Source organism: Carcharhinus amblyrhynchos, chromosome 3, assembly GCF_965287045.1.
Source record: "Carcharhinus amblyrhynchos chromosome 3, sCarAmb.v2.hapA, whole genome shotgun sequence".
In the NCBI taxonomy this organism is placed as follows: domain Eukaryota; kingdom Metazoa; phylum Chordata; class Chondrichthyes; order Carcharhiniformes; family Carcharhinidae; genus Carcharhinus; species Carcharhinus amblyrhynchos.
In genome coordinates, this window is record NC_137326.1 from 45,491,022 (window position 1) to 45,509,468 (window position 18,447).

At 41.1% G+C, this 18,447-nt stretch overlaps 1 protein-coding gene across 7 annotated transcripts in view; it reads right to left on the bottom strand.

Annotated features, from left to right (window-relative positions):
• The window catches only part of LOC145339265 (contactin-4-like), a 2,278,868-nt gene that overhangs the window by 579,554 nt on the left and 1,680,867 nt on the right, over window positions 1-18,447 (bottom strand). For all 7 annotated transcript variants that reach the window (XM_080183699.1, XM_080183724.1, XM_080183676.1 and 4 more), the window contains one exon: window positions 2,388-2,591. In XM_080183699.1, coding sequence (XP_080039825.1) covers window positions 2,388-2,591 — 204 coding nt within the window. The remainder of the gene's footprint in view (window positions 1-2,387; window positions 2,592-18,447) is intronic.

Sequence of the window (18,447 nt, forward strand, 5' to 3'; positions counted from 1 at the left end):
ACGTTCAACCCTCAGTTTATCGGTGAGAAAAAGCTAGAATAGTTTAATTTATTTTGTACAGGAGTGGTTGGGCCTCTTTATTAAATCTATGTATGAAAAAAGCTTCAGGCCCATGCCCCCTCCCCCTCAGTAAGTAATGCAACATTTGAAACTCTCAATGCTAGCAGAGGTTCCCTTTTAGATGCTGCTCTATCACTGGGGCTTCAATGTTTCACATAAATGCGGGTGAAGCGTATTGGATGAAACCTGCCATTGTGGTACACCTGAGGTTGGATTCTCCCAAAAAAATTCTAAGTGTCGAATTTGAGTAAAAACTGGAGTAAATCACACTGGTTTCCTCAGTGGGAGTTTAAAAATGAATCTCCCACACTCTATGCAGTGTAGAGTGTACTAGCGTGATTCACTCCACAAATTAGTGGATGGGGCCTGTTCCTGCCGGAGAGGCCGGCAGCACAGCGCTGAGGAGGTCACTGTGCATACGCCGCTCTGTTAGTGCCGAGACCAGCATACGTGCAATTGCCCCGTCTGCCAGCCAGCTGGCCAGCTCAATCATGGGCCAGCCTCACGACCCCCACATCGCCTGCCCTCTGTCCCCTTCACAGCCCAATTGCTGGCCCCCCAAACATGCCCAGGTCAGCCTCAACCTGCCCCCTCCCATCCGCAGCCTCAATCTCCACCCTCCCTTCCCTGCAGCCCCCAGTAGGCTTGCCCGCACCCCTCCCCCCCACCTCCCAATACTGATGGCCAGACCCAATTGCTGGCCTACCTCTGTCACTTAGCCCAAGGTGCAGAGTGGCAGCGGGAACCCAGCCACCCCCACAGATCACCCCTCCTTGAGGCCCCACCTCCATCAGGCCCCATTAGGCCCCAAGCCCTGGGCATCAGCACTTTGCCACTTGGGCAGTGCTGGGGGCTCAGGCTGGCAATGCCCAGGGGGCATTCCCCCTAGTACTGTACACTATGGGGAGATTAGCGGGTCTGGAAATTCAATCCTGTGCCCACTAATACTATTTAAATTGAATGCAAATCAGGATTGAAATAACTAATGTAGCTCCGCACTGGAGTTAACAGTGCCGGAAATCTGACTGCCAAAGATGTGCCGAGGCCACGGCGCCCAGCACGGAGCCAGCAAAACAGCCTCCACTCGAGTCTCCCGGCCCACTGCACTACAAAAGCAGCGCAGCAGGCTGGAAGAATCATCCCCTAGATTTTTTTGAAATAAATACTATTAAAATATAGACTAGTTTTAAAAATCAAATCAGATGCTAATGTTATATACTTGTATATCTTACAACAATGTTGGTGCCTTTTTCTTTATAGGGAAATAAACAATTATTTTGCAAATGTGGATTTTTTGGGGGCATAACATTTAAGTAATGCTATGTCTGGTCAAAGGGGTCGTAATGATTTTCCTTTAGACAAATTATGCAATTAGAGGGCTGTTTGCTGTTAAGATTTTTGAAAAATGTTGGTATAAATGATCTACTGGTTTAAGAATTGTCTTCCTTGCGTTTGCACTGCTTTCAGAATAAAAACAAAATCTGTAAAGAAACTACGATAAATGAAAATTCTGGGAACAAAAAATCTAGCAGGGTCTGCTTTTGAAAGGGCTGTTTTCTCAAACATGGACTAAAACAGAGCACCAATTCATTGTCTTCCTTGCAGCCCAAACACTCACGTATGAAATAAATTAAAAGCCCAGCTATCCACCACACATAGACCACAACAATGCATCATGACTAACAATTCTTTCAATCCTGGATAGTTCCTTTCACTGAATGACTTTGCTGGAAGGTTCACACCAGTCATCATTTTTCAGTAATCATGACTAAATTATATAACAGATGCATTTAGATCACCTTGAGCTTCTATATTGGACTTTGCTCATTCTGAACAAGAAATTAATATTTAAATTATATGATAATGATTAAACAATTCATGTTTGCATCCCCAGTGGCCATGTTAACTACAGCACACAGGAGCTGGCTGCACACAGCTCACCTGAGGTACCTTGCCATTCATTATTCATTTTTCCTTCTTCTTGTGAGCAGTTAGGAGGGGGACGGTTGTGGGGGTGGGGGAGGGGCAGTGGTTGGGGGCAGCTGGGAACTGCAGGAAAGGGGAAAAAATAGTTTTCATGGCAAATTCTGTTAGTAGAGAGATAAGTTCACATGCCTAGTGATTCTGTTCATAATTTGTGATACCTTTTAAATAATTTTACCTCAAAAATACATTTTGTTGCAGTTATATGCGAAGCATGTTATTCATCCAATGCACTAAAACACACGTCACCCAGGTGTTCAACAGAGACAAAAATACAAATATTTTTATATACAAGATTTCTCCACTCCACAAGGGGTGGTTAAGATAAAGAGAAGTAAGCTTACCATCAGTACGTAGTACTAAAGGGGTAGGTGGGCTCAGAACTCTCTTATTCGTTACTGTGTTTTCTATTTCACAGATGTAGGAACCAACATCCGATACCTCCACTTTTGATATGTATAAGTTTCCAGTTTTTTGAGAAACAAAGCGACGATTATCTTGCTCCACGAAGGTTGGAAATTGGTTAAATATCCATGTATATCTCAGTTCTGAAAAACAGGTAATGGTTCACCAAATTAATTCAATTGTTTCACATGTCAGACTGAACCCTTCAAGAAATAAATCAGTATGCATATCTGAAGTGTGAAGAAAGAATAATATTATTTCAGGATACTTTAGCAAAACAAAAAGTCATAGACAGGAATTGCTGATGTGATCAATGGCAGGCATGGAGGGAGAATATAGCGAGAGAAATCTGTTCTACCCTGGTATGAATTTACAGCGGGATCTTCTGCTGGTGCCCACTACTGCAGATTGTAAAACCCACCAGAGGCAGCATGAGCCTTATTTTCATCATTAATGGGATTCAGATGAAGGCCAGATGCCCCATGGCAGATTCGCCATGATCCTGGTGGGAAAATACACTTGGGTGATACATGGACGGACAATGTGAGATGCAAATGTTGGGACTCATCTGAACAATGCCCTTTAGAGGTCAGGATGGAGGCCATCCACAACCCGAGACCACCATAAAGTTTAAAGTTTATTTATTAGTCACAAGTAAAGCTTAACATTGGATCAGGAGAATGTCTACAGGTGGACCTTCCAGGCTAGATGCCCAGGGAGTTCATCCATCTTCCAGTCTCAGGCCGTTCTTGGAAACCTATCTTCATTCTCAGGAGGTCCACCTTCCAGCCTCAGAGTGCTCCTGGAGATCTGCCTTCATTTTCATGAGGTCCACCTTCTTTCTTCAGCACTGGTCAGTGATGATGGGTGCCCTTTCAGTATGGCACCTGGATAAGATGATGGACTAAGTGCCAGAACTAAGACATTGGTTATGTGCCATCTAGGCCATCCTGTCACTGAATATGGCCTGAAACACCAGGATGCATTATGAATCAGATTGTGGCCCGAAAATTTGGCATATTTTCCTGCTGGCCACAACAGCAGAAAATGCTCCACATTCCTATCTCCACCATGGTACTTAGCCTCAAAACGCGAGAATTGTACTTTTTTGTTTACTCTTTGAGACAAAACGAAAGACTTGCATTTACATGACCACTAAATGTCCCAAAGTGCTGTACAGCCAAAAGAGAATCATTGATGATTGTGTTAATTTAGGAAACACAGCTGCTAGTGTGCACAGCAAGCTCCCACAGACAGCAATGTGATATGGACCAGATAATCTGTTTATGTGATGTTGGTCGAGGGATAGGTTAATGGCCAGGGCACTGATGCTATTTTCCTTGTTTCTCATTGAGATATTGCCTTGACATCTTTTACTAAGACCCGAGGGGGCCTTAGTTTATCGTCTTATCTGAAAGATGGCACCTCCAACAGTGTTGTGCTCCAGAAATACTGCCCTGAAGGCCCTAAACGTTACCAACCGAGGCTAACTAACATCCAGTTGTAATTTGTCACTGTAATGCTTTGTAGAACACTTAGTAGGAAGAGAAAGGAAGAGAGAGGGAGAACTAATAAATGAGAGACCTGATTACATCAGTTTCTCTGCAGTGATTTGTTGCTGGTAAAATAAATTCAAATCTAAACTCATCTTTCTGTACCTGTGTTCACTAGAATGACTGGAGAAATGGATGTGAGGGCTTGTGTGAAAGGCACAAAAAAAGTTTGGATCACCAAAGAATGGGTCATAATTTGCTGCAGCAGGCAGCTAATGGCAATTTTCCCTTGCACATTGATGTGCTTTTTAAAATATTTGCATGCCAAGTTTCTGGCTGTGCAAGCTGATAATGTTGCAATGAAAGAGGGTAATTGGAACCTGAATAACCAGGGTAGGTAAATGTGTATCTGAACCAAAGGATTGGGAAATTACAAGCACGAGGATGAAGAAGGTAGTGAAAATTAGAATGGGTGAATTTAATGCAGATTAGATAATGAAAGTGAAATAATGAGAGCAAATAAAACATTGATTTTCCCTCCTTTTTAATCCAGCGATAGAAAGGAAATATTACAATTTACAGTTTTAAATCTCCACAATTAAAATCTGAAATATTGAGACTTGACATTTATAAAAGCTCAATTTCAGAACCAAAGAGGTCATTTGATAGCAATGAATACTTATCGCATCACTAAAATGGTGCTTGTGCTCAAAATGACAAGAGAAAGCTATGGCAAAATTTATTAGTATTTATTGTGCAAATACAGCAGCTTCATGCATTCAATGAGCCAGATAGTGAGATACCAATTTTACAAAGCAAATAGCACTGTGACACACCTCAAATGGCAACCCACAGATTTTGAAGTTGAACCTCACATCTGCCACTCTTTTGAAGTTGCTGTAATATTCACAAATAACTATGCTTGGTCCATTGCTTTACCTAAAATTTATACCATTGTATCATTTGTGGTAGGGCAATACAGGCACTGCTAATATATATTGATTATGTTTACCTACATCCGGATGGTAGGCATTAAGTGGTGATTCACTTTAATCCCTACAAATAGATACAGACTGAAATTGGGATTGCTGGGTTTGGATGTATATTCTTGGAGCATTGAACTGTAGAAATAAATATAAACATTGATTTTCATTCCATCCTTTACCAAATGGTTGACTGGAATTTAACAGGCACAGCCCTGAATAGAAGAGGTTTAAGCTGGTTATGGTAGAGGCCAGCACCACTACCCTGAAGAGAAATTATTTTCTTCAATTGCTGAAACAGGAAAGGAAAGATAAAGGGCGGAATTCTCCCAAAACATTTCTCAGTGAGATCCACACCAGTCTCTTTGGCACGCTCTGCTGACGCTGGACAAGCCTCCCTGTGAAACATGCTGTTTTGGAGTCTCCAGGCATGTGACTTGCCCAAAGTAGCTGCAGCTGTGTGCTGTTAAACAAGGGAAGCTGCATGAAAATGTTCTCCTTGCAATCACAACCAATTGCACCAGACCACACAGACCAGCCCCACAGTTTAGAGAGGGAGAGTTCAGATGGGTGCCGGGCGCCTTGGAGGAAAGTAAGTCCATCCTGTACCCAGATGGAATTTGATTCAGGAGCAAGGATTCCACTGTAGCCAAGGATACAGTGGTCGTAATAGTCAGTGACCACAGCCTGACACTGCAGACTGGCGTCCAGTGTCAGAAAAGGATGAATGACCTGATTCAAGCTGCAAGGGCCAGTATCTGTTCATCTTGTCCTGGCATCTGCTCCACCCGGCAAGAGCTGAACAAAGCAGGGCAGTTAGAGAGTGAAAGGCCGAGAATGGAACAATGTGGTTCAAGAGGGTCAGATGCCTTCATGGGCAACTTGGTTAGTTCCACCCATAGGATGTGAATAAATTCAAGGCAGAAGTGGGCCCATTTTTGATCCATAAAGGACTCGAGGGTTATGGAGAACAACAGGAAAGTGGAGATAAGGTCATACTCATTTCAGACATAATTTTCATGAATGGTGCAGCAAGTTTGAAAGGCCAATTTACTATTTCTTATGTACTTAAGTTCTGATGGATAGCATCACACAGCATAAGGAGACCCATGGGGTGAGTCTACAGGTAAGCATTTAATTTAATCAAACTATAAAATAAGCTAGACCAATTAATTAGTACAACATTTAGAAGGAAGCTAATTTGATAAAATGCAAACTTTCTCTCATTATATTTTATTCATTGTATATCGGATAATTTATCATAATTAGGATCAATGTATAATTAATTAACCAGACATCAGTGAATCTAATTCAGGTTTACAGCACGTGTGTAAACTCACAAAGCACTCTAAGTAAGGTTGGCTGCAGGTGCAGACAGTCAGATGGGAATACGTGTGGCCATAACAAATATCTGGCTCAAGGAAGGCCAAACACCAAAGCAAGCATTCCAAGGTATCAGGTAAGTAGGGAAGATAAAGGAAGGAAATTAAAGCAGGGGTGTAATAGTATCAATTGAAGAGTATGCTATGGAGCTAGAGAGTCAAAAGACCAGATCGTCATAGTGGCACAGTGGTTAGCACTGTTGCCTCTCAGTGCCAGGGACCTGGTTCAATTCTGGCCTCAGATCACTGTCTGTCTGGAGTTTGCACATTCTCCCTGTGTCTACATGGGTTTCCGGTTTCCTCCCATAGGTCATGCTAAATTGCCTCTAGTGTCAAGGGGATTAGCAGGGTAAATATGGTGTTACAGGAATAGGACCTGGATGGGATTGTGGTTGGTACAGACTCTCTAGGCCTCCTTCTGTACTGTAGGGATTCTATGATCTTCTGCTCTCCAGATTGTTAAGGGCTGGATGAATGACCTGCTGGTGTTTACCAAAACTTGCTTTCACAACCATATTTTCTTCCTCAACAACTGTCTCCATCTCCAGCTGAAGTTCAATCCCTCGTGTTTCAAATCCACCCAGGATTACAAGTATCTCAAGGGCATACAACGTTCCTCAAACTGCTGTTCTCGTCACACCCTGAGATCCACACTCAGTGCCATGCACAGCCATATGCGATATCCTTCTCCAGCAGCACCAACTCACTCTATTCTGAGGCTGCCCTTATCCCTAGTTTCGTTTCATTTTTTGTCTCATCCATGCCTTCACTAAAAGCTTGTTCTATTCCTTTCAGGTGTTAAGGGGTGCAAGCTCCAACAACTCATTGACATCAATGCCCATTAAGGGCCCTCCTCCCTTTCCTGTGCCTTGGACCCTATCTCTCTTAACCCCAGTCATCGCAGTGTATTCACCATGCCCTGAGACCTTCCCCTCTCTGAGGCTATATGTGCTGGACTTAGCAAAGAATTGGCTTTGTACTTTTATTCCCCACCTCAACGAATTTAAAGCTCAACATGATGCTGCACTCTTCTTCAAAAGTTTGATTGAAGCAGCATCCGATGATGACTGCCTCACTGAAGGTCCAAGCCAAGATGCTTGTTATAGGTCAAGGACAGAATCCATTTGGTCAGAGCTAAGAATCATTAGAGCTGACAGTAAATTACTGAGGTGTATTCGAGGGGCCACTATGATAATGAAGGAGTTTAAGTATCCTACTAAAGACAGGGATAATAATAGTACAATGGTCAGACAAGGAGAAGAGTTTCTGAAATATATTTAGGAGAGCTTTCTTGATCAATACATTTCCAGCCAATGAGGAAGAAAGAATTGCTGGGCCTGGTTCTGCCAAATGATGTGGGTCAAGTGGATCAAGTGCGCACGGGAACGGTAATCATGGCATTAAAAGGTTTAGATTAGCTGTGGAAAAGGAGAAGGAGCAATCTAAAATAAAAAATACTTTATTAGAAATGTGCCAATTTTAATGTGTTGAGATTGGATCTGTCCCAGGTAAATTGGATTGGAAAATTGGCAAGGACAATGCACTGCCTTTAAACAGTAGATGATTCAGGTACTGGCGAGGGTACATTTTCACCATGAGGAAAAGCAGAACAAACAAAGTCAGAGCTCCCTGGAAGATAGAGATAATAAGTAAGACAGACACTAAAATGAAGGAGATAAAGAGAATGTTTGACATATGTTGGGTTGACAACACAAGTAAAATCAAGCTGAAGATAGAAATTTCAGAGAGAAAATTAAATTAGAAATAATGATAGTAAACAGAGATAATTCATCAGAGAATTGAATAAACTCAAGAAGAAAAACCTTGGATTGCAATGTGGAAAGGATGGGAGTAGGCAAGATGTGGGATGAGGTACGTTGCTCTTAAAAAGAACTAGCATAGACTTGATGGGCTGAATGACTTCCTTCTGCGCTATAAACATTCAATTTGTCTTTGATTCCATAATCTTAAGGAATATTTTTCAGGGGTGCGACCTTTTTTCCTTATGTTTTTGGCTTTTTCTTTTTGATTTGCCTGCAAAAATAATGAGGCTACCAGTGTTCAGTTAGTGAAGCATAAATTGGACAGCAATTTCTGTCAATCACACATGCAAACGTTCAGCCAAATGCAGAATTTGGGAAGTTGTTGTCTGAGTCACTACAGTTCTCCAAAAGCTGTGGAATGACAGAATCTTGGTGAGAGACTTAACATAAAGGTAGTGGTGTAAAATTGCTGTGTTTAGGTAATGGATAAATACTAAACTCACCAAAAAAGTGAGAGAGAGTTCATTCCAATGTAATTCAACTTTAACAGTCCACTAAGTCTTAATTCCTGCCAAAAAGCTCCTTTGGCATTGTAAATAAACATGCAAATGCGGAGTTGCATTACTGTAGCTTTCAAATATAGCTGGAGACTTTTTTAAAAATGAGAAAATTATTTATCTTTTTGCTTTCTATATCTTTCTATCTCACTTTCACTCTCAGTAACATTGTTCTTCCCCACACTTTATTTTGCTTTCTGTGCCTAATTTGACATGGACTTCAATACGCAAACTGACATGTCCTGGTTCAGAGTCTGCACTGCTCACTTAGCTAAAGAGATACACAGCTCTTTACTCTGTTCACAAAGATTTTGTATTCCACATTCAGGGCCCTGCTTTGATCTCTGAGTTCTTGAGTAAAATACTGTTGAAAGTCTGTGGGAAAAGTAATACAAAAATTTGGCCATATTTTAAGTTCTACAGGTTAATTGGCACAGTAGCAATGGCATTTGCCGGACAATATTGTAAAGATCCATACGGACTGTGCACAAAGAAAAGCGCCATTGGGCTTTTACACGAAATAAAAATGGATAGCACAAAAAAGAAGCCTTAGATCTTTTGGACTAACAAATTAATTTTCAAATGGTTGATGTGGTTAAATTGAAATTATAGAACCTTTAACTCAATGCTTTGTCTGACACTGCTTCAAATTCGGCAGTGAAAGAAGATGAGGTGTAAAATACATGTTGCAAAAAATGGAGTTTGTGAGCCTTGACCACAGAGACTGAGTCCTTTGAGCGTTGTAAAGGTCTGTAACTATGCAACTCAGATTACCGTGAATTTTACCAAAGGAAATAAGCAGTGAAGTGGAAATTACCATTATGGTAATTGATTAGCAAATTGAGGTTGAAGTATGTAAAGCTTATTAGATGTGCATTTTATGGAAATTACTTGAAGTCCTATAAGTTGAGTGCACAAAAGGAACATTTTTTCACTCAGTTCACAAGCATTTCCCTCTTCAAGGACGCAAATTGACCAATCAAGGTTTCAGTGAAAATGTATCAGTTTCACAGAGCTGATATAAAAATGAAACAAATGTAGCATAGACAAGAAATGCAAATTCTTTGAGAATATTTCAGCTGCACAGTGTTTTTCCCTCCAACCTGTTTAGCTGCAATATTATACAGAAATTAAATATGGGTTTTTGAAAGGGTAGATCAAAGTAGTTGAGCCAAATGTGCTTTGCATTATGAGTAGAATTCCTGAAATAAATGGGTTTGTGCTTCTACTCTCAACCTCATTGTATTTTCTTATTTTCTGAAATCCCTTCATTCCAAAAGGAAAATATAATAAACCTCATAACTGATTGGTATTGGTCTGAACTGGAGTTCCATTTTAAGGTGTACAAGACCAGTTAGGAGCAGCCCAATTGTTTCCAAGTTTTACTGTCATTCAACTGCATATACTGTCCACAATCACTCTTTTAGAATAATTCTCATTTTCTATTCAAAAGGTTGTGCAAGCAACCTGCTTTCATACCTTGGTTGATGCTGCATTGAAACCAGCTGATAGGTGTTAGTGCCTGAGATGACTTATTCTCCAATATTTATTTTAAATCCTGTATGGAAACATACTTTTCATTGCATTCTTCTCATAGTTCATGCTTTCAGAATTGATTGTCACAAATCTGCTTCTCACAACTCTGCTGCACAGTGGATAATCAACTATTGTATTGATGAACTGCTGACTGTTTTTGATGGTTCTGAGTATTGAGATAGACATGTGTTTGTGACCAAGCTAAAAATACAGCTTCAATAGCTGTACCATCCATATACTAATCCAGGGCTTGCATTTCATAAGTTAATACCAAAAGAAGTGATGCAGACTCAAGGGGAACTAATTTTGGCTTCTTAACCAGGCAGTCTGAGTCAAGAAACTGCATGGTGAACAGAAAGTGGAGCATGATTTGATTCTCTGCACTGAGTGCTTTTCTCCAGAATCATTCAACTTGTCATGATGGACTGTGGGCAGGAGGTTGCAGGGAGGATGGTAAGGGGAGTTTAGCAGGAATTCAACAATGCAGGAACTTTATATTTAACTATCTATGCAGATAGGAGTTCAATAACATCATTATCGCACTGGTATCATTCATCAACCTTTCTACTTGTATTATAGAGCCACTTTTAAATAAAGTTACAAAACATTCATGCATAACAAAACATTTTTCACTATGGTCTGGGCTATGTGGTGCCTCAAAATAAACGTTAAGAATCTTCTGTTACCTGAAAACTATAAAAGTTAAAAGCTTATTTATTAATCATAAGTGTGCTTATAATAACACTTCAATGAAGTTACTGTGAAAATCCCTGAGTCACCACACTCTGATGCCTGTTCGGGTACACTGAGGGAGAATTTAGCATGGCAAATCCACCTAACCAGCACATTTTTCAGATTGTGGGAGGAAACTGGAGCCCCCGGAGGAAACCCACACAGACATGGGGAGAACGTGCAGACTCCACACAGACAGTAACCCAAGCCAGGAATCAAAACTGGGTCCTTGCGCTATGAGGCAGCAGTGCTAACCACTGTGCCACCCCTGAATTAATTGATAATTTTGTGTTTGTGAGGAGGACGTTCAGACCAACCATTTTATCAGAGGAATTGGGTCAGGTTTTGCAATTTGGAATTTTGCTATGATGTGAAAGCAAACAGGATCACTCAACTACCCCTGTGCAAATTTATGCTCTACATGTGTCAAGGAGTGGAGAAGGGTATTAGGATGGCATAAGTGACAGCTCAATAGAGGGAAAGATTGCATACTAAAACTGCTGCAGAGAATGTGAATACTGACTGAGGGCCAGGCTATTAATGAAAGCTGATGGAAGGTGCATGGAGCAGTCTGTCAGCAACCTTGTGTGCGATGGCTAAGTGCATGAGGAGTCCGTCTCCAATACATGTTGAGAGTTTGTTAAGACCATAGTGGTCAATTCATCATCGTCTGGCATGTAGCTACATTTATGAAAACAACAGTGACGCTCATCATGGTGGCATCTCTGCTGATACCTCTGACAGCTTCCATTGCAGATCAGACTCACAAATCTGTTGATTTGCTTTTATTAAGAGGAGGCAAGACAGAGCTTGACTGGACTTTAGTCTAAGGCTGAGGTTACTGCACGACTTTATCATATTAAGTTAATATTGGATCTGTTTATATAATAAACAATATACAGTCAAATGATCCAGTCAGTCCCAGTTTAAATGAGAGGTGAAAGTAGCAAATTAATTTATAAAATATGTATGAGAGAGAGATGCAACAGTGTGAGATTTGTGGAATCAATGTTCACGCAAGCTACCCTGCTGTTTAGTAAAGGGGACATCTAATCCTGTGGTTTGCTTCTGTGCCAATCTGTCAACTGAACTGGTGATAGGTTTGTGTCATTTATCAGAAAAAAACCATAACTCTTTCCCAATTCAGCTTACAATTATTATTTTGGATATTCCTTCAACAGTGTCGTTATGAGAGATCAGTGGTGTACAAGGTGATATGATGTGGAGATGCCAGCGTTGGATTGGGGTAAACACAGTAAGAAGTCTCACAACACCAGGTTAAAGTCCAACAGTTTTATTTGGTAGCAAAAGACACAAGCTTTCAGAGCGCTGCCCTTTCATCAGGTGAGTGGGAGTTCTATTCACAAACAGGGCATATAAAGACACAAACTCAATTTACAAAATAATGGTTGGAATGCACCTGATGAAGGGGCAGCACTCTAAAAGCTAGTGGCTTTTGCCAACAAATAAACCCGTTGGACTTTAACCTGGTGTTGTGAGACTTTTTACTGTGTACAAGGTGAGCCAGAGATGCTTTCAACTAAGTATAACAAATACACTGTGACAAGAACTAAGTATAAATGTAAAAGTTTAAAGCTTATTTATTAGTGTCACAAGTCAGCTTATATTAACACTGTTTTGAAGTTATTATGAAAATTCCCTAGTCGCCACAGTTGGGTGCTCATTTTGGGTACACTGAGGGAGAATTTAGCATGGCTGATGCACCTAACTTACAGAAAACACATAACATGTTCAAGACTTTCAATGTATTATTCATAGATTCTGTTTTTGTTTCAGATTCCAGCATCCACAGTATTTTGCTTTTATATTATCCATAGATGTTCCATTCTGTTCAAAATGAGTCAGAAGATATATTAAGCTATATACTTTTTCATTAATGGTGAGAAATGCAGAGCTGTGGCGGACCAAAGGGATTAACGTATCCATTTTGTTATAGAACTTAGAACCTGTTTTTTTAAATTACTCATGGAGTAGGCTAAAACCACAGAAAACATTTTAAAAAGACCCAAGTGACCTAAAACAAGAGGTCTCAAAATACAAACCAGTTGCATAAGCAACACCCTGCAATTTACAAAGCTATCAGAGTGGAGTCAAGCTGTGTGGACCTGGCTCACCAAGGACAATAAGCTTAAATGAGTGTGAACTGCTACCTCCTGAACTACTCAAAGATATGCAGAATAATCTAATTATTCAGGTAAGTGCAGACCAATCCATTAAATTCAATCCCTTTGGACAATGGATCCCAGCTGAGAAGCAAGCCTCAAAGACCATTTTTAACACTGGGTCATGTGTAGTACTGTAAAAATGACTATTTTTTTGCATTGTTAGTAATTATTGCAAATGTTGTTTTGCAATGGTTTATTTGAGTTTTTTTATGAATAAAGTATACTGTTGAAATAAAAAAAATTGAATCACAAACTTGTTATGAGCATGTTTGGTGACTAGGGGTTTGTGAAGGAAGGTCAAATGACAGCAAGCTAGTCCTTTGTGTAAAGAGAGATTGATTTCCAAGGTCAGAGACCAGAAAGACCATGAGTTGAAAACAGCAAGGATACAGCTGGAGCAGCAGAAACTGAGCTAAAATTTCAGGCAAGCAGAGAGGAAAGAGAAAGGCTGGAAAAGGCAGAAAAAGCAGAAAGGAAAAGCCAGGAGAGGAAGACAAAAGGGGAAAAAGCACTTTGGAGTATATGCCAACAATGGATATGGAGAAACCTTAGCCATCGCTGATCAGAATCCCTTAATATTTGTGGAGAAATTCAAAACACATAATCTAAGGCTATTTAGACAGAACCTGCTATTGCAATCCTTTCACTTGAAAATTACTCACAGTGTAAGAAAACATCTGGAAGTAGACATCCTATTTAGTGTTTAAATCAGTCCAAAAAAAACTGGACAATGGGAGACCAGTTCTGGGCTGTATTGAATGCAGCCACTGGCTAAAACCTACCACCTCGTCCACCCCAATTCCAGGACGGATGAGGTTCCCAGAATGGAAATCTGAGCGAGGTTGTAAAATCCCGCCCACTGTAAAAGTAACAGGGTTGTTGTGGTGGAAGATTCTAACTTCCCCTATGTTGACCAGGACTCACTTAGTGTTAGGGGCGCGGATAGGGCAGAATTTGTAAGGAGCGTCCAGGAGAGCTTCTTGAAACAGTATGTAGATAGTCCAACTGGGGAAGGGGCCATACTGGACTTGGTATTGAGCCCAGCCAGGTGGTCGATGTTTCAGAATGGGAGCAGTTTGGGAACACTTCAGTAATTCAGTAAGCTTTAAGATACTGATAAGTGTAGTCCTCAAGTTAAGCTGCTAAACTGGGGGAAGGCTCATTACAACAATATTAGGCAGGAACTGAAGAATGTAGATTGGGGTCAGTTGAGGGCAAATCAACATCTAGCCTGTGGAAGGCTTTCAGGTGTAAGTTGATAGGAATTCAGGACCGGCACATTCCTATAAAGATGAAGGATAAGTATGGCAAGTTTTCGGAACTTTGGATAATGAAAAATATTGTGAGCTAGTCAAAGAGAAAAAGGAAGCATTTGTCAAAGCTAGAAGGTTGGGAACACATGAAGCAAGTGTGGAATACAAGGAAAGTAGAAAGAAGCTTAAGCAAGGAGCAAAGTGAGCTAAAAGGGGTCACGAAAAAGCATTGACCAGCAGGATTAAGAAAAATCCTAAGGCTTTTTACACATACGTAAAGAGCAAGAGGGTAGCCAGGGAGAGGGTTGGCCCACTCAAAGACAAGGGAGGGAATTTGTGCATCGAGCTCGAGGAAATGGGCGAAGTATTAAATGAGCAGTTTGCGTCAGTATTCACCAAAGAGAAGGGTGTGAATTTCCACTTTCTGAACTATTTGAAGATATTCAGTGTGGCTTCAGTTATTTAGAGCCTTGGATGGACCACAACTGGACTGTTGCATTCGGTTTTGGACACCAAATGACAGGAAAGCTAAATTGGCATTGGAGGGGAGAATACATCACAACTTAACTACAATGATATCAAGATTTACAGCGTTAATTATTGGGACAGGCTACATAAATATAGCTTGTACTTTCATGAATTTCGAAGGCTGGGAAATTATATTTGAGGAAGTTGTTATGATTAAGGGATTCCACAGGATCTTCTGATGGACACGATTTCTTCTGCCGAGGAATTCCCAACTCGTAGAATTATGTAGAATTTACTGCACAATGTTAGATAATTTGGCTTAACTGGTCTATACAATGCTTACAGGCTTCTACATGCCCCATTTCATCTAATCCTATCATCTTATCTTTTTATTCCTTATTCCATCATGTACTCATCCAGCTTCCCCTTAAACATATCTATGTCGTGGGCCTCAATTCTTCCTGGAGCACTTGAAGTGTCATAATCTATAAGGAACACGAGCTCGTATGGACAGATGGGCTGGGCAGCATCCTTCTCTGCTATATACATCATACTTTGCTATGATAAGTTCCAGTTGTCATTGCTTACGAAGTAAAAACATTTCTCTGTGAAAGACTGGCGCCTAGATCAATTGAATATTTCAAGACTAACATCATATTTGGGTATCGGAGATGGAACAAAGGCAAATACATGGAGTTGAGGTGCATCTCAAGCCATGGTCTAATGGTAGCAAGAAAATTAATTGGCCTACTCCTACATCACAATGAACACCATTATATAGAACAAAAAAAAAATCACAGTACTATCCAAGTAACCATTCACTTTCTGGATATTTGCCTTGCAGAACATTAGAGAGATTATAATGATTAAAATGTCAGCGCAGAATCTAATAAATCTGTCCAGATTAACATTGTCTGCGTCTGTTTGTCTCATTTAGATAAGCAATAAATGTTCATGGTCTGATTAATAGCAAGTAGCAGCTTCAATGTTTTGAATAACTACCAAGACTGTCATATTTAAATGTTACAAAAGCGGCATCATTTTGTCACAGCACAGGAGAAAAGCAAATTGTTCTTGCAGTGCATGCTGCCAAACAACCTCCTGCCATTCTAAATTATATTGTTATTATAGCTTATTACCTCAGATTATTAAAATATTTACAGGTATTTAAAATATACGATGTTGCAGTTGTATCACTGGAGAAAAACATTGTTTTGGGTTGTAAAAACTTTTATTTTTTAGACTCTTGGCTGATTAATTAAAACAATCTGATTATTTAACACTTAATTCCTATCACATTTATTGCAGCCTTATATCCCAACTTCTGCTTCAAACTAGTGGAGTCGAGTGTAATGTCAACATTTTAATACACACATATTCATGGCTAGGTCATTCAAGTCCCAGCTCCAGGGCCTGAGCACAAAAATCAAGGTTGACATTCCAGTGGGGTACAGAGGGAGTGCTGCATTGTTGGAGGTGCCACCTTTCACTGAGGTAGTGTTCTGAAAAAGAGCAGGGGAGTTATCCCTGCGGTGTCCTGGCCAATATATATTCCTTAGCCAACATCACAAAAGCAGGTTATCTGTCTGTGGGAGTTTATTGCGCACAGGATGGCTGTCGTGTTTCCTAAATTGTAAGAGTAACTACACTCCTAAAGCGCTTCAGTGGTTTTATAGTGCTTTGAGATATCATGTAGTTGTGAAAAGCGCTCTGTAAATGCAAGGCTCTTTTCTCTCCCAGTTAGCACTAAGTATCATATTTTCTTTAGTTCAGCAGTTGTCACAAAACAAGATGGAAATAAAGGAATGAAACACATCAATCAACAAGCACATTCAAAAAGTGAAGAATGAAGCTGATTTACGTTTGAACTTCTGTCACTCACTTGTTCACTGAACAGTGAAATCAAATAGCGAATACATTTTCCCATGTTGGGCTTGGCCTTGCAGTGAGTTTCAGAAAGCAGAAGACTCTGCAGCACAGTAATGACTTCAGTTAATAGTGCACAGAAATATTGTAATAGTGTACTGAGAATGTTGATGTGTCTACTATTGGGGCATGTTTATCAAAGTTAAACATGAGGAGGAAGACATGGAGGTGTAGAGTTGCTTGTGTATGAAACAAACATGGAAACAACTTTTCACAGCCAAGGTTGCCCCACCCCCACAACTATGGTTGACAAGCTGCTCAACCATGTCTGACCTCTGGCCTTACCTTTTCCCCTCCTTCCCATGTCCCCTTCGTCCTCACTTTTCACCCCACCAGCCTCCTTATTCAAAGGATCATCCTCTGCCATTTCCACCAACTCCAGCGTGATGCTACCACCAAACATATCTTTGTCTGGTCTCATCTGTCAGCATTCCAAAGGGACTCTTTGTGGTATCCTGGTCCTCTTCTCCATCACCCTCAAATCCTTATCTCTTTCCCACTGCACCTTCCCACATAATTGCAGAAGGTGTGATACCTTCCCCATTACCTCCTCCCTCTTCACTGTCCAATATAAAATCCATTGCATTTCTACCTCTCTTGAGCTCTGAAGAAGGCAAGTTGAAAGATCAGGGGTGATCTCATGCCCATTCTCCCCATCATTAGTGAGATCGTGACTTCTGAGTTTCATCACCCCTTGGGCATGAACTTGATGAGCATTTGTCTTAATATATTTAAATATAATGAAGGCCCCTCCCCTGCCAGTTATTGACATCATGACGTATATTCAAACCACACTGATGTGATATCACATGTGAATTTGTCATGGGGATCGTCCGGGGCATAAATGTGAGGATAGCCCCTGGAGGAGGGGGACATGGCCAGGCAGTGCCTTGGCACAGTTTGGCACTGCCAGGTTGGCACCACATGGGGATCCACTTATTTGTGGTGGTGGGCGCGAGTGGATGTGGGAGCTGGGGTTGCTGGCGATGGCTGTTTGGAGCAGAGGGGGTGGGTTCCCTCGCATTGACTGTGTGCTTGGAGGGTTGGTGGGAAGGGGCCCGATGTTTAATGGGAAGAGGAGGGCTTGCTGGCTTCAAATGGTGGGTGCTGGCCCCGACCAGACCAGGATGAGGCAGTTCTGATCGTTGGTTGATGGGGGTTGGTGGGGGGTGCTAGTTGCAATCAGATTGGTGGGAGTTGTGGAGGGGAACAGCTTTGTTCGCAGAGGTAGGTGGGGCCCTTCAGACCTCTGTGATGGGCTGGGGGAATGGTCATTGTTTGTTCTGATTGAGATACCTTCAAACATAGCATCCCAATCTCAGTGCAGCCGGGTTTTGCCAACATGTTGAGGCCTCTCTTCCAACTTGATGGCATAAAACATGCCCACTTGTGTTTTTGTGTCACAGCGTGGTAAGGTATGGAGAGAAAACCACGATATATAGAGAGAAACATGGCAGTTTTCAAGCCCGAATTAACACTGCCATTTTTGGTGACAGCTTGCCTATTCATTCTGTTTCTCTCTCCACAGATGTTACTGGTCCTGTAGAGTTTTCTCAGCATTTTCTGTTTTTGCTTAACATGGAGATTACTGGAATTGGTTGAGGATCTTTTCACAGCAATGGCTTCCACCGGAATGTTAAAGATTTGCAGAGGGGAATAGTTACCTGCCAGCACTACCAATGGCACTTTGAACATTGTGACACAGACTGTTGTTAGCCCT